Here is a 21,632-nt window from a genome sequence, read left to right as displayed (position 1 = left end):
AATCCTTATGAAAATGCTATGTATGTAGCATTAATGGCTAGTTAGCACTGAGCTCCACCATGTCTCCAATGGAGCTGCGATGTCGCGGTGGAGGAGGTAACGAAGATATTTGTTATGTTTGAAATTCTCCGACAGGGCAACTTCAATCCTTTGGCATATTTTTCATTTTCGTTTTCGTAGATATGCAAGTAGCGTGTGCGATTTTTTTTTCGGTTTGAGGAAGGATGGAACTCGGCAACCATGGGGAAATAAGATTGATGGTATTTTCCTATATATATATATATATATATATATATAGTGTAATCCCTTATTGATTAATGTTTGTTAGCATTATTTATCACATAGATTTCCTTTTTCTCGTTACAACGTGTTAAATAAGAGATCGGAAGATTGTTTTCTTCTCTCCTTAGATAGGAGGACAATACCTCTTTCGTTAGTAATTAGTGATTTGTGACCAAATATTAATTGGTTTTGGCTTGAAATAATGGGATCGAATTAATGAATATTTTAATATCTTTATTTTTTTACAATTTTATTATTATTAATAAAATAAAATTTGAATATAATCAGTTTCAAAATCTACCAATAGTAATAATCTAATAAAATAACTGGTATAAACAATTCAATACTGTTTAGGAAATATGTACATCCATATTAAATGAATAATATTTGTATAATAAATATGTACATCCGTATTAATATTTTTTCCAAAAAACAATTAATTAATACAATAATCTAACAAAAGAATAATAATGTTTAGGGAATATGTACATCCATATTAAATGATTAATATTTATAAAATATAAGTATATAGATTAATTATTCATTACCACATTCGATGGAAAAAGATACCAAACTGACAAAAAAAAAATCATTTCAAAATAATCGAATTTAATCTTTTTATACTACGATTCTAGGCTATTTGTTTTTCTGAAAAAAAAAATTGCTTACCCAACAGATCAAAAGTGACCAAACAGGCCGGGCCGCCCAATAGTGGGCTAATGTGCCCTAGCAAAATTGGGCACAAAAGTCCTGATTAAAGTACACTATTGTCTCGCCCATGTGATTCACTACCATTGTAGTTGCTCCAAAAATCTAGTATAAAATTATTATACACATGAAAATTAGAAAATAAAAAATAATTTATTAAATTAGTCAATATATATTGATTAAAATCTTTTGGATATCTCTATAATGGGTCATATTCTAATGCTCATAGCACCCTAATCTAAAATCAAGACCAAATATTCACCCTTAGATTTTAAAATGAGTAGATGAGATTAAATATTACGAATCTTAATAAATAGTAGACAAAATATCAACAAAAGGGTAATATCATTATTATGTTATCATATGATAATTTTCGTAAATGTTTTTTTATATCAACATAGTGTATTACAAATATCAACAATATGACATAAGAGTATCAACACTAGTACAAGAAAATATCAACACATATTTATTGAGATTTTTACATGGTTTTATTGAGATTTGTTGATGTATTTGTTGATAAAAATCTGATTATCAACATTTACGAAAACTAAAATAAAAAATATCAAATTTCATCATCTGAACGTCGTCGGAACATATGCAATTGAGATCTCGTTGGAATCCTTATAAAATTATCTTTAATTTGATATATTTTTAGCGAAAAAATAATTTAAATCGAGAGAGTTCCGAAAATTTAAAGTTTTAAGATGATTTTAATGAAAGAGAATTGACATTAATACCCTTTAATTTTATTTATTAATTTTCTCAATTAAAAATATTATCCATTAGCATTATTTCAACCACTAGAACTTCTAATCTAATGGCTAAGATTTAATTTTAGTTTGGAATGGCTAAGAAGGTATGGGGTCCAGATTTCAAAATGTAGCTAGCACATTGCTTGACTTTGATGAGTGTCAATCCAACGATCTGCTAAAAATGCCTGAAAAATGAAATTTTACCTTGATCTATTGCTTTGAAGCCCGATAGCTTCACGCTATATAGAGCCATCCATAGTTAGATTTGGGGACATCTAGGAGGCTCCTAAAAGCTTCCTATATCAAATACAACACTCGAAGATTGTGATGATTAAATAAAGAACTTATTGGTTGAAGAAGTAATTTATCAACTAAATTTCGTTTTATTGTCAAGTTTAAACCAATTCATAATGTTTTTAAAATTTGTTGGTATTAAAATAAAGACTAAAGTCCAAATCTGGTTATTTACATTTGTTCTAAAAAAATATTTAGATCTTTTACATTAAGTTTATTAAATTTTGGTCCCAAACAATAAGTTTTGGTCCAAAGTTAATCTTTTTCGTTAAACTTAACGGTCAAACGTGATTTGACCAAATTAGTAACTTCATTATGAATCTAATTAGTCAGATTAACCTAACTAAATTAATATGAAAATTTATAAAAAAAATTTACCTACAAAATAAATTAACTTACAGTTTATAAAATATTTTATAAAAGTTAATTCAAATTAAAAATTTTATGATATTTTACCTATATTTTTTACCTATGATAAGAATTAGACTCGTGAATGTTTTATAAATTATAATTATATTTTATTTTTATTATAGGAAAAAATTTTAATATTTTTTTTTATTATATGTATTAATATATTTTGATATAGGTAAAAAATATTTTATAAATTTTAATATTGAATTAGTTAGGTAATTGGTTAATTAGATTTATAATTAATCCACTAATTTAGTTAAATCACGTTTATACGTTAAATTTAACGGTAATGGTTAACTTTTGACCAAAACATATTGTTTGGGACTACTTAATGTAAATGACCAAAAAGCTTTTTAGAGCAAACGTAAAGGATTAAATTTAAAGTTTTAATCCAAAATAAATTATCGTAGCCAAAATATAGAAGATAGAAACAAATTACATATTGATATTGGATGAAGATGATATGCTACATAACCTACAATTCAATTCACGGCTAAAAAGAGAAGATAGCGATGAAATTGATAGCGGATAAAATGTTACTATCTCCAATAGGGGTGTGATTAATTGCTAACTTTCTTAAGTTGCTAACTTGCTAACTCATCAACGCAGTGTATTAAAAATGTTAACACAATGACATTAAAATGTCAACACATAATTTTGTTGAACTTCAATATGATGTGTTGACATTTTAATGTCACCGTATTGACATTTTTAAAACACAACATTGATGAGTTAGCAGAATTAACAATTTAAATAGTTAGCAATGTAACGCACCCCATCTCCAATATATTAAAAAATGAATGAATAAAATAAATAATGAATTTGGAAAATAATCTTAAAACCTATTATAAAAAAGTCTCCACATAATAAATACCCAAAGTACGTTCAGTTACAATAAGATTTAATTTGATTCCCCAACTACATACACAAAATAAATTAAAAGATGATTTACAAAATTGGCCTCAAATAGAAAACCAAATGTCTTTAATTTTTTTTGAGAGAACTGCATTTATGACATGGTAGTTTTATTTTGAAATTTGTTTGGTTTATAAATCAATTTACTCGGCCGGGAAAAAAGAAATAGTGACAAACTCACTTATACCGAAGGTAGCGTTACAACTCAATGTGTGGCTAAAAGAAGAAGATAATGACAATTTGACAGCGAAGAGAGCGTTGCAACTCACCTGCCAAAAACGTGTCATATTTAAAACTCGAAGACCTTATTTTATTCGTGATTTCATATAAAGCAATTATACAATACTTCGCATCATTTCTCGTCCTCCCTTCACATTATTTCCCGTCCTCCCAACTTTCACAAATCTGAGAAGAGCTTTGCCCTTACAATCAAAACAGAAGAAAAATCTTCAAAAAAAAGGAAGAAGGAAAAGGCCTCACCCCCAATCTGAAGAAGTTGTTGCTAGCTACATTTAAGAAGTTGAATTATTTGATACAAAATCGATATCACCATTTCGATTTTCTAAGGTAACTTCCTTTCATATCATACTCGTGTTCTTATTTTCTATAGTATTTTTTATCTATGCAATTGCATTCGTAATTTTTGTAACTAAGTTTGATTCTTTTGCTAAAAATAGGTATAGAAGTTATTTTTTTTTAGAATCAAAGAATTTTTTCCTGTAAAAATTCTAATGGATGTTTTTGTTATATATATATATATGTATATATTATTTTTTCATTTTTAATATATAAGATGAACTTGTTCAAAGAAATTCTCCTATCAATTATTTTTACTACTACAAAAATGTTGACCTTCTTTAGGATTATGAAGGTTTGGTGTTGAAAAGTATGGTTGAGTAATTAATTTTGTTTCTATCTTGAAATCCTAACCCTTTTTTTACATACAAATTCATACTAGTACTTTTTATTTATACTGTGTTTTAGTAGTATATGTTTATTAAATTAATAAGATTCTGTATTTTTTTTCTTTGCTAAAAACACAATGTGCGTGTAATTTTTCAAAATCGTAGCCATTTATTTTGTCACAAAATATAGAAAGTTATAAGCTTGATTTCGTATAGTTGGATGTGGGAGGTGGTTTCAACACATTGACATGCATAGATGTTCTTTTCATAAATCCCAACTCTAATAATTTTATGTGGGCAAAACACATTTTTATTTACAGTTCTAATTAATTTTTAAGTTTATTTCGGCCAGTTCAAATATTTTTCTCAGTATGTTTTTGTATTTTTACACAGATTTGCCTAAATTGCAATAGTTACCGTTAACCAAGATTTTTGTTGATATAAAAATTACTAGTATATTTTTTTTCTTCTACAAGTATATTTGATGTAGATTGCATTCAAAATAAAAACAGATTATTATTTATCTATCAAATAGTAACTGTAAATAGCCTTTTTGTATATCTATACTGTTTGGGATTGAAAATGAAATATTAGGAAGCGAACTTTTTATTTCATACATTAATTTTTTTTTTCTGCACTCAAAATTTGAAATGTTGTTTAACTCCTGAAAATAATGATAGAAATGGTTAATTATTTAAATTGTACTGTATTTATGTTGCAGAAAAGTGATGGATGATTTCAGTTGGACGTCAAGTGATGATTCCCAAGTAAGAATAATGTGATTCCTATATAGAATATTGTGATTCCTATGTGTAATTATCAAATTAATTATTAATTGTTACAGTTAGGGGTGGGTGGGACAATGGTCCTATGCAGGTGTTGCGAAATTTTAAAATATGTCATTTATTAAAAAAAAATAGAAACAATAGAAAACAAAATTGTCCTTTGTTTTAATAATTAAATAAATAAAACCTATCATAGACTCATAGTTCAAAGAAATGGATAATTAGGTTTGCAGGAGTAAATGGGCCATCCTATTTGGGTCGTGGGTACGGATCGGGTTAGTCCGCATGCATTAATTCCTAATTTATAATTGGTAAGATTTTATTAAATTCAAATCTAATAAACAATAAAAAAAATTAAACGGAGATTGAGAAACCAGAATGCAAAACGTTGCAGAAAGGCAGAAACCCTTCCCTCCTTCGGCCTTCGGCCCTTCCCCGTTCACATCCCCACTGCGGTGCCGCCACTCTCGCCGGCCCCTTCCCCGTCTTCACTCCGAAAGTCATCCCAATACCTCTGTCTTCCACCCCCCACTAATTATTTCAAGTAATTATTAATTTTCAGGTATGTCTGTATGTTTCAATCTCGATCCCAATACAAATTGTTTTGGATGAGAAAATATCGATGAATTGAACGCCTCAAATCAACATAAAACGGTTTAGTGAATCCAAAAATGTTGAATTGCAAATAAAGACTTTCTAAGACAAGTTAGAAACAGGGGTGTCTACAGTAATCTGTTACAAAATTTGCTTTGCATCTGCCTGTTTCGTCAATTGAGTTGTAAATATGGCTTAGTACTTGTTGGCCAGTGACTAAACATTTTGCATAGACATGCATGTCTGAAGTCACTTATGTAGATAGTCTTACTTAACATGTTAATTCATTCGACTCTGCGTATTTTTTGATTTGGTATCATTCGTCCGAACGCACTAAATACTCAAACCAATATTATAGCACAAGAATATACTAAGTGAAACGGGAAATTATTAGGACTTGTGGTAGGGGCTGCTGTCCGCCTCCCAACCTTGGTAAAGCTAAGTTAAGTTGACATTGTAGAGTAGTTGCCTGTTGAAACGACAGGCTGGCTCGCCCCTAGCCGGATAGTTCGTTATTGTGGCTGTCAGGCTGTCAGCTGTCTGACCCCTCTAGCTCAATTCGACACCCCTAATAAATGCTGCAAAGTGTGAAAATTGCTAGTTAAATTCAACCATGATCTGTGGGGTTCTGCTTTGTTACTTCCTCTCTTACAATGTATATTCACGAATATCTGCTAGGATAATTATGTAGTTGGTGTCACTTGTATCATGTGTGAAACAGAGCCCCTTGACCTTAAGGTCCAATTGTTCAGCATGCATGAACTGATAGTTATATCTTATATGGGAATGTAGGCTGCTCTGTCAAGATCTTCATGCTTTTTTTCTTATTTCTGGTTTATGAGAATATCTATCATAGTCATAGCCCAAAATAGGTAAATCATTTGCAAGGAATTAAAAAATATGTAAACCTAATGTTTTCTTTTATTTCAGTTACTCTAGGAAGGTTATTTCACTCTAACGATATATTGATCATGATAACATACCGGGTAGCTTAGTTAGAGAAAATATGCCCTTATAATGTTGTATTACTGGAATGAATTTGAGTTCTTTATATTAATCAATATCTTGGTGAAATAAGAACAATATATCCTTGTAGCATAGTTCTGGTATTCATCTTCATTCAGCTATGAGTTGTTAAATGAAACCTAACACATTAAGAACCTTTGGATGGACCTGAAAGATAATGGCAGAAGGCTTTATAGTCACTGTACTATAGTTGGACTAAGTACTGGACTAATCCTTTGATTGTACGGAGTATTACATATTTGGATGGAGATGATTAATTGTCATTAGAATATTAGAAATTGTTTCACTGGTAAGTACTCTACCAATCTTTTGATTGTATTACTTATTTTGATGGAGATGATTAGTTGTAATTGGAATATAAGAAATTGTTTCACTAGTATACTGTGTTATGTTGAGATAACATGGTAAGGAAGTTCTCATCTCAAATGCTTTTGGCATATAGTGTATGCTTAGAATAGATTCAGGTTGAGGACTACACATTTTATTTTTGCCAACCCAGGGCCAGAACTCTTTAGTCAGATGAAGTTACTTGAAGCCATTTTATTGCCAATCCTGTAACAGAAGAGTGAGATGTATCAACAATTACAATCATTATTTTTTTTGTGTGACCGTGTAGTCTTGTGTCCGTATCTGTTGTTTTTTTGTGGTCCGTTACACATTGTCAACATACGCATCTATGTGTGCATCATTTCTTTTCATTATGAAGTTTACTAAGTCAATATACGAATCTGAAAGTTTAGAATTGAGAAATTCTTATGCCGTTCTCACATTATTTATGCATATGATTTTTTGAATTTTTTTCAGTCGTAGCTTGTTTGTATGAGTACCCTCATTTGATATTACTTTCTGTTACTTTTGCCTTTCAACGTTGAAGGATATGGATGCCAGCGACATAGTGGTATCATCCATTCGTACTGGGATGAAGAGGGAGTTTGCCTTCATGATGAAGTCTCAGTCTGAAATGGGGGGGCTTCCAGCAGGCAGGAGAGTAACAAGGTCCCAGAGAGGCGGTAGTTCCAGTAGAGGCTATGTGGTAAGTGATAGTAAGATGAACAAGAAAATGAAGGTGTATGCTTCTAAGAAATCAAAAGTGACTGATGAAGAGAAGCCAGAAACAGAGGATGTCGTAAAGTTGGAGCCAAGTAATGTTTTGGATGGTGATAATGGGGTGGTGAGGGCTGTAGTTGACATTGTATGTGATATGGGTGACTGTTCAAGAAACTTAGAGGCTGACTTAGTTAATGCAATGGGATATGAAGCAGAAGAAAAATTAGCCGCAAGAAATTCAGAAGCTGATTCAGTTGTTGTAGTGGGCAGTGAAGCCGAAGAGAAAGTGGGCGCAAGAAATATAGAGGCTGACTCAGTTACTGAAGTGGGAGATGAAGCAGAAGAGAAAGTGGGCACAGGAAATACAGAGGTAGACTTAGTTGCAGTAGTGTGCGATGAAGAAGAGAAAGTGGTTATTGATTCTAGGGAAAACATTATCCAGCCTTTGTGCACAGATTTACCTGTGGATCAGGTTGGAGGTATCGATAGAGTTTCTAATCGTGAAGATGATGGAATACATAGCAGTGCCTCTGATTTGGGATGTGAGAGTACTGCAGAGCGCACAGGCATGATGTTTGAAAAGTCACTAAGGAGGTTTACGCGCTCGGCTTTGAAGCTGCAGGATGGGGCAATAGAGTTAGGATCAGAGGCAGGGGCTGTGGAGAGTATGACTGCAAGTCCTTCAAAGCTTGAAATGAAAATGTCAAAAAAGATTGGATTGAATAGAGCTCCCATGAAGTTAAAGCACCTTCTTCGGACAGGATTGCTTGAGGGCCTTCAAGTTCGATATGTAAATGGGTCAAAGGTAATCACGTTTGACAATTAAAATGTTCCATTTTAGCTTTTTTTATATGGTTGATGGCATCTTTTCTTTGACATTTTCAGGGGAGGAGGAGACCAGAATCTGAACTTCAGGGTGTTATTAAAGGAACTGGGATATTATGTTCATGTTATGAATGCGAGGGGAAAAAGGTAAATGTGTAGATCATTGACTTGTGATGATTTGCATGATTCTTTCCACTAACTGCTGGTTTTTGGTTTAGGTTGTTACTCCTAATCAATTTGAACTGCATGCACGTAGTGGCAATAAGCGGCCACCGGAGTATATATATTTGGAGAATGGAAAAAGTCTGAGAGATGTGCTTAATGCATGCAAGGCCAATCCTTCAGATCCGCTGGAATGTGTTATCCGGAATGCAATTGGCCGTTCAAATCATATAACTGCTATCTGTCTCAACTGCAGAGGTGATGTCCATGTTTGTTATTCTGATATGTCCTACCTTGCTCATGTGCTTGAATAGGATATTAAAAATTGTACTCCCTATTTCTTCTATTTCTCACTTCCTCATTTAATTTTCCTATGCCTTTTTTTATGCTTTCAGAGTTGATTCCTGAAACTGGTGCTGGTCGAGCAATGCTTCTTTGTGACTCCTGTGTTCTTCTGAAGGAGCCCGGCCCCAGTCAAACACATATCGGTGATGTCACCGTCAGGTAGTTCCATAGTGTAGCTAGTAACTTTGTCCTGTTGTCTGTGTTTATTGGTATGATATTTTAAGATGATATTTTTAGGTCTCCTTTGGCTGGTTCACCAGCTCCTGCATCTTCTACTCGCTTGCCTGAAGTTGTAAATAGTGTTCTAATTTCTCCAAATAGTCAACCTCAAGTGAAGAGTCAGGGAAAGCTGACACGGAAGTAAGTACCATATGATTACGTGCTACTTATTTGGATTCACAATTGCTCCCATCTTCAAATTATGCATGTCTTTAGGGTAAGCTGTCTTTTAATAGTGCTGATTCTAGTGTTTCCACTTTGCAGGGATCTGAGAATGCATAAATCTGTTCTAGCAGAAGATCTGCTTCCTGATGGTACTGCTTTGTCATATGTTATGCATGGAAAGGTGAATGGGTACTACCATTAACATTCCTTCTTAGGTCTCTTTTTTTCTATATATTGTTTCCAGATTGCTGACGGGTACTATATAGATAGTTCTATCTTTCTGGAAATGACCTGTTGATTTTCTTGTTGAAATGCTAATTAAATTTTTATTCAATTATTACTCTGGAGCAGATAAGGCTTGAGGGTTACAAGAAAGATGGTTTAATCTTCTGCTTCTGTTGCCAAAAAGTGGTTTGTTACTTTTCATCTTTTTATTCGAAAGTTGCAACACATTTTTTTTGTTACCTATAAGTCACTTACTTGTAATGTTGCTGCCTCAATCTTTATGAACAGGTGAGTCCCTCGCAGTTTGAGGCTCATGCTGGTTTTGCTTCGCGTCGGAAGCCGTGAGTATTATTTTTCCTCTTGTTTCATATTTTTATGGGGTTACATTCTTACTAACGCACCTTATCTTCTGTATTGTTCAACCCTTCCCGATCTTAAGGCTTAAGCTGTTGTCTGAGTATTTAATAGTATATCAGAATTTTTCTTAAGCTGTTGTGCGAGTGATTTAATATATCAGAATTTTTGAAGCCTAGTAGTCTTAGTTGAGACAACAAAAAGATACGTTGGGTACCTAGGGACAAGTAAAATGCTAAACAAAAGAACAAGTAAAATGTTAAACATCTGGTTCTTTTTTGTTAACTTAGGGCTGCTTGGCGTGCAGGTACATGAGTATATACACTTCCAATGGGGTTTCTCTGCATCAGCTATCCCTTGAACTATCTAGAAGTCGTAAATCATCTACTGAAGAAAGTGACGATCTTTGTTCTATTTGTGAGGATGGAGGAAATTTGTTATGCTGTGAAAATTGTCCACGAGCATTCCACTATGGTGAGGACATTTCAACACTGTACCAATTGTATGGTATTGTGTAAATGTAATGAAACTGCAGTTCTTTGAAGTTTAATCTGTTATGATATGTTGATTTCTCCTACTACAAGGAAAACTAAAATATGCCAGTCACTATACGCTGTGTTTGTTTTAGTTCAGCTTTCCTTCTCAATCTCACTTCCACCTGGTTTTTGGATGATTGTTTTTATGCTGATGTTCATGCTCAAAGATATTCATAACTTGTTGCTTGTTACTAAACCTGCAATCCTTCAATGTTCAATTCCTTCATCCCACTTCTTAAAGCTTTCTTGGTCTCTTGGTTATTTCTGCAGAATGCGTTGGTCTCCCGAATGTTCCGCAAGGAATATGGTACTGCAAGTACTGCCAGAATATGTATGAAAAGGAAAAATTTGCAGAGAACAATGCAAATGCAATCGCAGCTGGTAGGGTCCCTGGTGTAGATCCACTAGAGGACATCACCAGGAGGTGTATTCGCATTGTTGGAAATTTTGAAAAATATATTGGGGGTGGATGTGTCATTTGCAGGTTGTTTATATTTGACATTTGTTTTTCTGCTTTCCCTTTTCTTTATCCTGAACTGCTTATATTTGGAATCTACGTCAAACCTATTAGTATTTTCTTAATTAGATAATTTTGCCTGAAATTCCCCTAAAGGTAAAAATGCTTTTATAAAGCTGACAATACATATATATCTCAGTATATATTAGAATTTTAATCTGGTTTTCACATAATCCTAACTGCTATTATGATATCCATTTTATCCCAAAGACCTCTCTGTTGTGGTTTCATTCTCTCCTTTATCTATTTTTCATTGACGTGGTTATTGCAGAGTAGATGAGTTCAGCAGGTCGGGATTTAATGACCACACAGTTATGATATGTGATCAGGTAGTGCTCTCTGCGCGTATGTATTGAGAAAGGTTTAGAAGTCATGTTAAAATGCTTGCTGTGTTTGATATTGGGTGTATGATGAACTATGCTTATGGTTTTTGTAGTGTGAGAGAGAATATCATGTCAAATGTCTAAGGGAGCAAGAGATTGATGATTTGAAGGTTTGCACCATTTTTAACTTTGTTACTGTTCCAGAAATCCTAAATGCAATAAGGGGCTTAGGACTAAGGCTTGTTACCCAAACTACAGGCACTTCCAGAAACTGAATGGTTCTGCAGCAAAGGCTGTAGCAGTATTCATTATATCCTTCAGAAGATGATTGGTGATGGTGACCAAACCCTTCCAGAAGCTGTTTTGAACGTCTTGGAGAAGAAAGGTGATGGGCAAGTTTCAGAGGAGAATCCTAAGCTTGATGTGAGATGGAGGTTGCTCAGAGGAAAAGTCTCTTCAGAGGACACCAGGGTTTGGCTTTCTGGTGCAGTCACTATTTTTCATGTGAGTTACCTGAGTCATTTGCTATTGCATCCGTCTTTGTATGGTTTATGGTTTTATGGACCTCCTTATTCTATCTGTCATTCCCCGATAATATGGCCTTCCTCTTTATAATTTGGTGACTTGATTTGGTAAAATTATTGACACAACATATGAGCCTAAGTAAATTATTTGAGAGTTGATTATCATGACCTTAATTTATTCAGGACCGATTTGATCCTATAGCTGATGCCAGCACCAGCCGTCTTGACCTTATTCCAACAATGGTTTATGGGTAAATGAGTCTCAATAGTTCTCACGTGACTTATCTAAGTTAAGACTTTTGATTGGTTGGACATACCATTAATTATTGCTAATTACATGCAGGAGGAAGTTCAAAGACCAGGAATTTTATGGCATGTATTGCGCCATATTGACAGTTGGGTAAGAATTATTATGACTTTCTACATGCTCTTTTTTTTCCTTAGTTATTTTTTTCCGTTTTGAAATGATCCATCAATGCTACAGTTCTGCAGTAGTATCTGCCGCCATAGTGCGAGTTTTTGGGGAGGAAGTAGCAGAGCTCCCTCTAGTTGCAACAAGGAGTGATTGCCAAGGAAAGGTGGGTCATTTGATAGATTCGGACAGGATAATCTTATTCTTATCATCCTTTTGCCATCTCCATCAGAAATTGATTTTTAATTTCCATCTCCAGGGATACTTTCAAGCGCTCTTCGCCTGTATTGAAGATCTTTTATTGTCGCTCAACATCAAGGTTCTGGTGCTTCCTGCAGCAGATGAAGCAGAATCACTGTGGAAAAATAGATTTGGGTTTGAAAAACTTGATCAGGAAAAGGTCAGTTAATTACTACCTTGGTCTTGTACATCATGTCACATGTTCAAGGCTAACATTCAAGAAAGATTTATTTCTAAATCCGTGGTCTCTTTTCTCCGCTGCAGCTAGATGAATACAAGAAGAGTTACCCACTGATGATCTTCGATGGAACTTCAGTTCTGCACAAGTTGATGTCGAAGAATCAACTTCTTTTGGAGTGATTGTTTGAAGAGATTGTTTTTGCCCTATACAGGGCATTGCAATTATTTTTGGATGGTTTTGTTCATCTTATAGAATGTGAAAATGATAGAGGTATACATATACCTAGCTAGGCTGCAGCTCAATTGTGAGTGGTCAGAGTAGTAAAAGTCATTTCTTTTCTATCGAATGCTCTAGTACCAACTTCTTTTGTAAGTTCCATCTATTTTTGTCCAACTACAAATCATTTTTTTTCTAATTACCATCATCTTTCCATGTCTTTTATTTCTTCAAGCAGCATTTGATAAGAGAGCATCACTTGACTTTTGAGACTTTACATAAATATATTAATATATTCGGAATCTCTTTTATAGTAGCAGTATTTTTAAATTACTTTACTTTTTGGAATATTGAAGAAGCAGTTAAAGAATTAATTTCTTCAGAAAATATTTAAATGGTAACGTAAATGGTATGGTGCTGAATGTATTTATTTATTTTTTGTATAAAAATCGTGTTTATTTGGTTAAGAATACATCCATATATTTAATTCAATGTAAATGTTGAGGTGTAGAATCTAATATAAGGGCATTTATTGAGTTTAATTAGGAAAATGCATTTTAAATACTCAATATATTTATTTCTACATGTATTAATAAAGCTATTTTTTTCCCCTTTGCCAGAACGTACTAATAAAAGCAAGTTTTAATTAGACAAAATCATTGCAATTGTGAAAGCGGGAATCTTTTGAGATTTGAAATTCAAATTAAAGTCCGTTATTTTTAATAAATTCATTTCCTCGGGTTTAAAAGGTCTTTAACTCTGTTCCCATTTCACCCAAAGTTCAACACGATTCTTCTCGCAACCGCTCCTTCATTTACTCAATGTTTGTTCCTCTCTCTCTCTCTCACACATTTGTAATCACTCATCTGCTAATTGTTTGACGTATCCTTCTGTAAAATTGCTAATTTGTTTCGGATACTTATTGATCGCAGATCGCAGTTGCTGTTATTTCGAGTTTTCATCGGAGGTAAACAAGCATGGGTCAGATTCAGTACTCCGACAAGTATAATGATGACATCTATGAGTACAGGTAGATTTAGCTTATTTTTGTTTTGGATCTTCATTCCTTAGAAATTTTATTCTGTATATTTTGGAAATTATTCAGGCATGTCGTTCTTCCAGCGGAGGTTGCCAAATTGCTCCCCAAAAATCGCCTACTCGCGGAAGTAAGTGTTATGTGTGTTTTTGTGAGCGAAGGTGGTTTATTTGGATTATTCGGAAGTAGGGATGAAATCTAGGGTTCAGTGCTCAGAAACGCACCTCAAGTTTTTCGATAGGCTTAGTTATATTTTATTCTAGATTGCAATTAAATTCTTCTGAAGTTTCTGTCATGGTTTTATAATTTAATTTATAGGTTCTGTTGGAGAAGATTTTGAAATTATTGTTGCTAATCCTTGTCATTCAACTACTCAGGAATTGTGCAATATGTGATTCCGGAAATATCATGCTGGTTTTTGAATGCTGTTTACCTATATCCTGTGCAATATACATTACTTGCTGTTACATTTGTGGATTAATGGTTTGGTCTGATGTACACATCTGATGGTGTTGTTTTTTGGGGGTTAGAATGAGTGGCGCGCCATTGGAGTTCAGCAGAGCCGAGGGTGGGTTCACTATGCTATTCATCGCCCGGAGCCGCACATAATGCTATTCAGGAGGGCACTCAATTACCAGCAGCAGCAGAATTAGGCTCTCCCCCTATGTGCTTGCCAGTTCAACTTCTCACTTGATCTTTAGATTGCTAAAATGATATGATTTCCTATGCAAGTATTATACCATCTATTATAACTGGTTCAGAAACTCTTGTTTCTCCTAAGTGAATTGCGAGTGTTTAGTGTTCCACATATGTTAAGAATTTCATGCTGAAGTTGTTTTTCAACAACTTGGATGTCATCACTCATCATAATTCACGGTCTTCTTCTTTTTGCTATATTGCTCCTGTTTATTCTGCTGGTTCATAACTTGGGAATACTCCAATAGAGGTGCAATTGCAACATTACAAGGATTTGTATAAATGGAAACTTCACTATAACTCGAAAATGTTAGGATGTTATCCAGTTTTGCATATCTATCTCGTTACTTGGACATGTAGCTACTTTAAACATACAGTAAGTTAGCATCTCATATTCATGGAAGCATGAGTGTCCGTAGGCATCATACATGCCTGTCGTCTTCCTCTATTGCTGCCTGACTTCATCAAGTAAGAAACTGGAAGCAATATTAGCATGCATGCTCTAAATGTCTCGTGGGATTAATTAAATAGAAACCACATTATTTTTGAGCGGTGTGAAACATCTATCTTGGTATAAATCAAAATGTTTGTTCGTTGTAGGATTATACTTACCACTTAGAAGTCATGTTGAAATTACAAATTTGGTCAGCATTATATAAATTTGAGTAAATATTGTTCACTTAGGTGTCGCTCGGTTTGCAAGATTATATTTCATGTTTAAATATGTACTACTCCATTATGTTTGGTTCGTTAAATTGAATTTCACCACTTATATTTGGATGGATAATCATATGATAAGTTATAGCATCCAAAAGACACCTTAGAATACTTATATAATCATTCCATTAAACTGATCTCCAAGGGAAAGAAAATTGGGTATGCTCACACTATTTATGCTGTCAGTCTGTCCTCATCTCGCAGTAATTCTTAATTTGAATTTATAGTTAGGTAGATGTTTTAAAACGAGAAGATTTTAAAGAAATAATAGAGTGGATATCCATCCGAAAACAGAGAAGTGTACATTATACTCCATCTGTCGTTTAAATTTTGTTACATTTTTCTATTTTCGTCGGTCCCATAAAATTTGACACTTTTCATTTTATAAGTAGTATTTTTGATAGTGGGTCTTATATTCCACTAACTCATTTCAACTCACATTTCATTACAAAACCACCAATATATAAGAGTAGGACTCACTCTCCACTCACTTTTTCAATTCACTTTTCATTACATTTCTTAAAAGTTAAAATTCATATTCGATCAAAGTGTGACAAAATTTAAGGACTGAAGGAGTACTAATTTATACTCCATAATAAGAGAAATTTGAGACATCTCGAATCTGGATACACTTCCAACATGTTTATAATTTCAACTTTAGTAGACCAACCTTCATGCAATATAGTATAGTATTTGACTCATGCTAAATTTTGTGATCAATATGTCACCCACAAGTGACAAGTTGAAATTATCAATCCTGGAGACTAAATGCCGGCTTGAGTACTACGATGCAACTTTGAACATTATCTAGACTAATAGAAGGGGTTTTTGGTTTTTCTTAACTAAGATCAAAGAACAAGTAAGCAAATTAAGACAATTAACTACGAAAAGCAAGTAAAAGGATGGTTTTCACTCAAATTGGAAAGGTAGGGATATGGATCCGTTGGTATGGATCACGGATGTTCACCTAGGGATCATGCTCATCTATTGGGTCTCATGTGTGGCTAGGAAAGTTGGGATAATTGGCTAGACCCCCTCTTGGGTGCATCTAACTCGTTGATCCGCCTCTAATGTCGGAGTTTCCTCCCTACAAGTCAAGGCTGACTCCTAAGACCTACGGACCCAAGCCCTCTCTCTAACTATGCATCTCTCGATCACATAAAACGCACGTAGTTATTGATTATTTAACAATCTAATCAAACATCTCTCAATGATAATAATTAGAACAAGACATATCCAATTGGTAGCTAAACAATTAGATAATGAAAAAGCTCAATAACCAACAAAACCAACACAAAAGAGATAGATAAGCACAAATCAAAGTTTAACCCATGGATTTCATACAAACTTCACCAATATCCCTAATAAAGACTTAGCTACTCATAGTGGAAGCTAAAACAAAAGTAAATACAAAAACAACAAAGGAAAACATGAGGAAAGTGGAAAATAGAACTCCCTAAGGTGGAATTGATGATGGGGAGAGTCTTCTTCTTCAATCTCTTGAAGATGGAAGCCTCCTTGCCTTCAATCCTCTTGATTCTCTCGATTTCTCTCTTGATTTTGCAGTGGAGAAAGTTAGGATTCGAAAATGAGTCAGAACCCTTTTATACTCGGAGTGAAAATCAGGATTAAGTGAGCAATTATACAAAACATCCGGCCGGATGATCTGTAAGTGACGAAACACCCGGCCGGGTTTTCTCTCTGGAGCTCGAAATCTGCTGCAAAACATCCGACCGGGTTTTCCGGGAAATTGGAAACACCCGGTCGAGTTTTTCTTCTGGAGCCCGCAAAATTGCTGCAAAACCTCCGACCGGGTTTTCTGGGAAATGGGAAACACCCGGTCGGGTTTTCTCTCTAGAATCCTCCTCAAAATTCAGCTTTGACTCGTTTCAACCTGTTTTCATCACAAAACAAGGACAAACCCATTAACTCACTTAATTAATATATAAGTGGTGAAAAACCTATATTAACCTTAAATCATCAAAAGTACTATCTAATCACCCATAAAACAATCCTAAACTATGAATTTGTCAGTATTGTGCAAACATGAGAACATACTAAACATTTAAATTTTTACATTTTTCATTAGCATGCATTAAAAAAGATAGTAGTAGTAGTACTCCCTCCATTCCATAGTAATAGAGTCATTTTGTCATTTTGGTACGTTCCATAGTAATAGAGTCATTTCCTTTTTAGTAAAAGTCAACACATTTTTCCACCCTTCTCTACTCTCTCTTACTTTTTTCTCTCTTCATCTCTCTATCATTTTTCGTTTTCCACTTTATTCTTTCTTTACTTAACTCACCTAACACAATTTTTTCTTAATATCTGTGCCGTAAAGTTTTGCCTCCATTACTATGGAATGGAGGGAGTATAATTTTTTTGCCAAGTCTAGGATTTAACCGAGAGCGGAGAGACTGTATTCATTCATCAAGAAGTTGCATCCTCTTTGCGTTACAAGGGTTAAAAATGAATCCCATGTTTTCATGATAAACAAAGTTCTCATTTGAACTACGTCAGTATTTTCAGCTATTTTTGTAACAAATGGAGTGATATATCAATTGAATGCAAGAGAATAATAATAATGACATTTGACATGTTTCTTCGGCCTCCACATAAAATGTACGGCTCTGAGACGACGATGCACATCGTTATATGAAGAGGCTAATCGATCACAAAATAAAAAATTTCATCAATTTAATTACACTATAGGCTAACTCTAGCTGATTTGAATACTTATGTAAATGGATTAATTGTTAAATTATTTTTAGCAGTCAAAGTCCATGGTAGTAGTAATTTCATCTAATAATTGAAGCTATTTTCTTGACGATCAGTAGTCTATAACATCGGCTGATAGCTAGACGTAACACGTCGGTGTCTTAAGTACCCACATGAAAGAAAAAGAAAGAACTTCATAGTAGAGAATAAAGCAGTAGACAATATTTCCAGAAATGTATTTTTTATTTTAGATAATCTTTTGTCAAGAAGCTGATGAAGCTTATATACACATCTCTAGAATTACAAAGGACGCATAATTATTTCTCATAACATCATAAGGAATTGCAAGAGACACGACAGTTATTTCTTTCTCTTCTCATCTTGTGTAGGAAACTTAACATCTTCGCACACCTCTCTAACACCACACCACCGGTGGTACTGTATCGGATATATATGGCACCACTGTTTGATTATAGGCTAAGAGATCATTTGAATGCCGATTAATATAAACTTTCCTTTTGTTCTAGTGTTACAGAAAAAAAATCAAACTACATCACCTAAGAGACAGACGATGATAATAACAATACAAAAAACTCATGCTGTCATACAAAAGAAATCCACTCTTATGTTGTGAATGTTATTTTCAAGCTACTATGTAACATGAACTAGTAAGTATATAAAGTAACACAATTTATACATAACCTTGGCTCAATGTGTCAAGTGTTAAAGAATTCTATACGGACATCTTTACACTTACTACATTGAACAGATTAGGTGAGGGCAGTGGCGGGTGTGTGGCCGAGAAACAACGAAACATGGCCGATGAGCTTATCCTTTCGCGAGAAGGTGGTGCCGCAGGAGCATAGCCACTTGAGGTCGCCGCAGTGCTTCTCATGCGTCCTTAAATCGGAGAGCACCGAGAAATGCTTAGCGTTGCATCTCTTGCAGACGTACATCTTGGGGCAATGAGTCCTCTTGTAGTGATTCTTAACGCAAATCATCGACTTCAGCGGCTGAAACCTCGCGTGCCTCTTGTTCCACCGGCACCCTTCCTGCGGGCACGAGTACTTCCTCGTCCCCGTCCCCGTCCCCGTCTCCTCCTTCGCCGGGTTGCTCAGCGCCGCGCTCGACTTGTACTCGTCCCCGTGCGCGCGCATGTGCATCCGCAGGTTGGCGTCGCGCTTGAACCCTTTGCCGCACACCTTGCAGTAGTGCGTGTACTTCGCCAGCAGATCCGCCGCCTCCACCTCGATCAGCTCGTAACTCGTCCCCGCCTCCGCCGCCTTTCCTTCCGTTTTCACCGGCAATTCCACGGTGGTGTAATCGCCATTTCTGCCCATAGCGACGTCACCATACCTGTTGGAAAAATAAATGAAATGAAAAATAATTATAACAATATCTTGCATTCGTGTAAAGAGAAAACTCAAATTACTAACTATATAACTCTCATGAGCTGGTTTTTGAATCACCCATTGATTTTAATATGGAACCGTATTGATTTCTAATACTCCCTCCAATCCTCATTAGAAGTCTCATTTTCAACTGGTAGCACGAGTATTAGGAAATTGTTTGATTTGTACATGTAAGTAGTTGAAAAAGGTAGTGGAATGTGAGTCTTGCTTTTATATATATTGATATTATAATAAAATGTGAGTGGGGTAAATTAGCGAAATATGGGGTCCACTTGCCAAAAATAGTAAAAGTAAAAAATGAGACTTCTAATAGGAACAGGAGAGAATAGTACCAATTATCGTCACCGTGTGTATTTACGAAGAGCGTTTCCGTTGCGGTGGTGGTCTTGTTGTCCACCTCGAAAGCGGTTGCCGGAGAAGGTATGGTAGCGAGGGACATCTGCTGGCAGGCGAACATCATGGAAGAGGCGGTGACGATGATCTCTTGGATTAAGGTGCCCATTGTTGACGCGACGATTGGGGTTGACTCGGGGTGGTGGCTGAAGATGGAGGCTAGGGATTGCATCTCATGGACTTTGTCTTTGAGAAGGGAGAGATTGTAGAGAAAGGAGGTTTGATTTGTGGATGGAGATGATGAAGAATTGGGGTTCATTACTTGTTGAGAAGCTCCATATATTGGTGGGACATTTTGAGGGCCATTAGGGTAACAAGGATCGGTCATCATGCAATAGCAACAGAGAAAAGGAATAAGCCTTCTTGAATTTTGCTTGGATTCTACCTTTTTTTGGCTAGATATGATTCAAATCTCTTCCCCTATTGAAACCTTAAATTTCTGTCAGAGGGTGGTATTTAAGGGTAGAAGATATATAACTCAGTTATTGTTCAAGTTGACATTATGAACATCTAACTAAAAGAAAGGTGTAATCTAGTGATGTAGAGTTCTACCATAGACTCGTGTGCCTTTCCAAGGTTTTGAAAATCAGACTAGCAAATGAACTCACGAAGCTATCAGTTCATGGTTCAACCGATTTAATAAAATTAAATGTCAATATGTCTATAAGTTTAATATAAGTTGTACTAATATAAAATAATAAACAATAATTTTATATATTGAAATAAAAAAAAAAAATTCTAATCCAAAGCATGATATCAAAAAAGATTATTTGTATGATGTTATGCATAGAATTTGCTAAATAATTTATTAAAATAACATAAAAATGATAACACGAGTGACCGGTCACGATCAAACTAATCGAGTTTTCCATATCATAAAGTTATAATATTGTAGTGACTTTTAATTTTATCTAAATTGGACCAGACAACGCATTGATTTACAATCGAAATGGTCAAATCAGTCGGTCCGGTCCGGTCTGGTTTTAAAACCTTTGCTCTTTTAATCACAAACGAGTTAATATTGTCATATTTGCACTTGGTGTAGGAACACGAGGGTGTAGGGGATCGCAGCAACACGAAGCTAAGTCAACTTTCGAGCTTAAGTTCTACACCACTTGAGACCTCCCTTAAGTAAAACCTAAATTGCTTTCAAACAAATTTTTATATCATAAAATTAGGATAGGTTTAATAACACCAATAATTAACTGGCTAGTTTTGTATTTTATTCTTCGGCTTAATTTAATGTTTTCAACCTCACTTTCTTTGGTATTGTTTGTGGATGGCGTCAACCATCACGCACGAGAGAGAGTTGAACTGTGGTAGCTATATTGACATAAATTACTCACCATCACTATAACGGATGTTTGAATCTATGTTGACAATTTTGTTTCTTCTAAGATTTAGGGGTTTTTGGTTATAGTATATAAATATTGTGTGAATTGAAATATATTACTCATCTTAGGTGAAAGTTTGGGCGAGACACATGCTATAAATATGCATATTCATATTTTATGACAATAAACTAACAAGTCGCAACAACTATATATCACGTGTGGTTTCAGTCATATACTAATAGGAATGTGATCAAATGCAAACTCTAAATATTGTACAAACTTCAAACTATGATCTGGACCATTAGAAAATGTCAATAGATAACAAAATAGTAGCAATATAAATGTCAACACAATATCAAC

The 21,632-nt window shown here is 34.5% G+C and overlaps 3 protein-coding genes across 4 annotated transcripts; 2 read left to right on the top strand and 1 right to left on the bottom strand.

The window, feature by feature from the left end:
* The first annotated feature begins 5,417 nt into the window (after positions 1 to 5,417).
* On the top strand, positions 5,418 to 13,186 carry LOC125215370. Of its 2 annotated transcripts, XM_048116769.1 has the most exons (19): positions 5,418 to 5,617; positions 7,550 to 8,527; positions 8,608 to 8,694; positions 8,766 to 8,967; positions 9,105 to 9,213; positions 9,292 to 9,414; positions 9,538 to 9,619; positions 9,790 to 9,849; positions 9,952 to 10,004; positions 10,325 to 10,491; positions 10,824 to 11,037; positions 11,342 to 11,399; positions 11,507 to 11,563; positions 11,652 to 11,897; positions 12,101 to 12,168; positions 12,261 to 12,317; positions 12,402 to 12,495; positions 12,589 to 12,729; positions 12,834 to 13,186. In XM_048116769.1, the coding sequence occupies exons 2-19, from the start codon at positions 7,553 to 7,555 to the stop codon at positions 12,927 to 12,929; spliced, it is 2,889 nt and encodes a 962-aa protein (XP_047972726.1). In that variant the 5' UTR covers positions 5,418 to 5,617; positions 7,550 to 7,552; the 3' UTR covers positions 12,930 to 13,186. The 2 variants fall into 2 exon arrangements, with proteins under 2 accessions (XP_047972726.1, XP_047972727.1); XM_048116770.1 differs by lacking the exon at positions 12,834 to 13,186 and having other exon boundaries at positions 12,410 to 12,495.
* A 515-nt stretch (positions 13,187 to 13,701) lies between these two features.
* Positions 13,702 to 14,896, top strand: LOC125215477 (cyclin-dependent kinases regulatory subunit 1). The gene is made up of 4 exons (XM_048116900.1): positions 13,702 to 13,789; positions 13,899 to 13,996; positions 14,072 to 14,132; positions 14,533 to 14,896. The coding sequence occupies exons 2-4, from the start codon at positions 13,944 to 13,946 to the stop codon at positions 14,653 to 14,655; spliced, it is 237 nt and encodes a 78-aa protein (XP_047972857.1). The 5' UTR covers positions 13,702 to 13,789; positions 13,899 to 13,943; the 3' UTR covers positions 14,656 to 14,896.
* Positions 14,897 to 18,618: 3,722 nt separating this feature from the next.
* On the bottom strand, positions 18,619 to 20,372 carry LOC125215754 (protein SENSITIVE TO PROTON RHIZOTOXICITY 2-like). The gene is made up of 2 exons (XM_048117288.1): positions 19,878 to 20,372; positions 18,619 to 19,489 (listed from the first exon to the last, which is right to left on the bottom strand). Exons 1-2 carry the CDS (start codon positions 20,267 to 20,269, stop codon positions 18,904 to 18,906), a joined length of 978 nt encoding a protein of 325 aa, XP_047973245.1. The 5' UTR covers positions 20,270 to 20,372; the 3' UTR covers positions 18,619 to 18,903.
* Between the last annotated feature and the right edge of the window lie 1,260 nt (positions 20,373 to 21,632).

This window comes from Salvia hispanica, chromosome 3 (genome assembly GCF_023119035.1).
Source record: "Salvia hispanica cultivar TCC Black 2014 chromosome 3, UniMelb_Shisp_WGS_1.0, whole genome shotgun sequence".
NCBI classification, from domain to species: domain Eukaryota; kingdom Viridiplantae; phylum Streptophyta; class Magnoliopsida; order Lamiales; family Lamiaceae; genus Salvia; species Salvia hispanica.
The sequence above is the reverse complement of the archived record's forward strand: the minus strand, read 5'-3'. Positions and strand labels throughout refer to the sequence as shown.

Coding starts and splice junctions, on each gene's coding strand:
- LOC125215370 (XM_048116769.1), top strand. CDS start 7,553: ATGGATGCCAGCGACATAGTGGTATCATCCATTCGTACTGGGATGAAG. Junction 9,415..9,537: donor CAGGGAAAGCTGACACGGAA/GTAAGTACCATA, acceptor TCCACTTTGCAG/GGATCTGAGAATGCATAAAT. Junction 10,492..10,823: donor TCCACGAGCATTCCACTATG/GTGAGGACATTT, acceptor TTATTTCTGCAG/AATGCGTTGGTCTCCCGAAT.
- LOC125215477 (XM_048116900.1), top strand. CDS start 13,944: ATGGGTCAGATTCAGTACTCCGACAAGTATAATGATGACATCTATGAG. Junction 13,997..14,071: donor GATGACATCTATGAGTACAG/GTAGATTTAGCT, acceptor GAAATTATTCAG/GCATGTCGTTCTTCCAGCGG. Junction 14,133..14,532: donor AAAATCGCCTACTCGCGGAA/GTAAGTGTTATG, acceptor TTTGGGGGTTAG/AATGAGTGGCGCGCCATTGG.
- LOC125215754 (XM_048117288.1), bottom strand. CDS start 20,269: ATGATGACCGATCCTTGTTACCCTAATGGCCCTCAAAATGTCCCACCA. Junction 19,490..19,877: donor ACACACGGTGACGATAATTG/GTACTATTCTCT, acceptor TTTTTCCAACAG/GTATGGTGACGTCGCTATGG.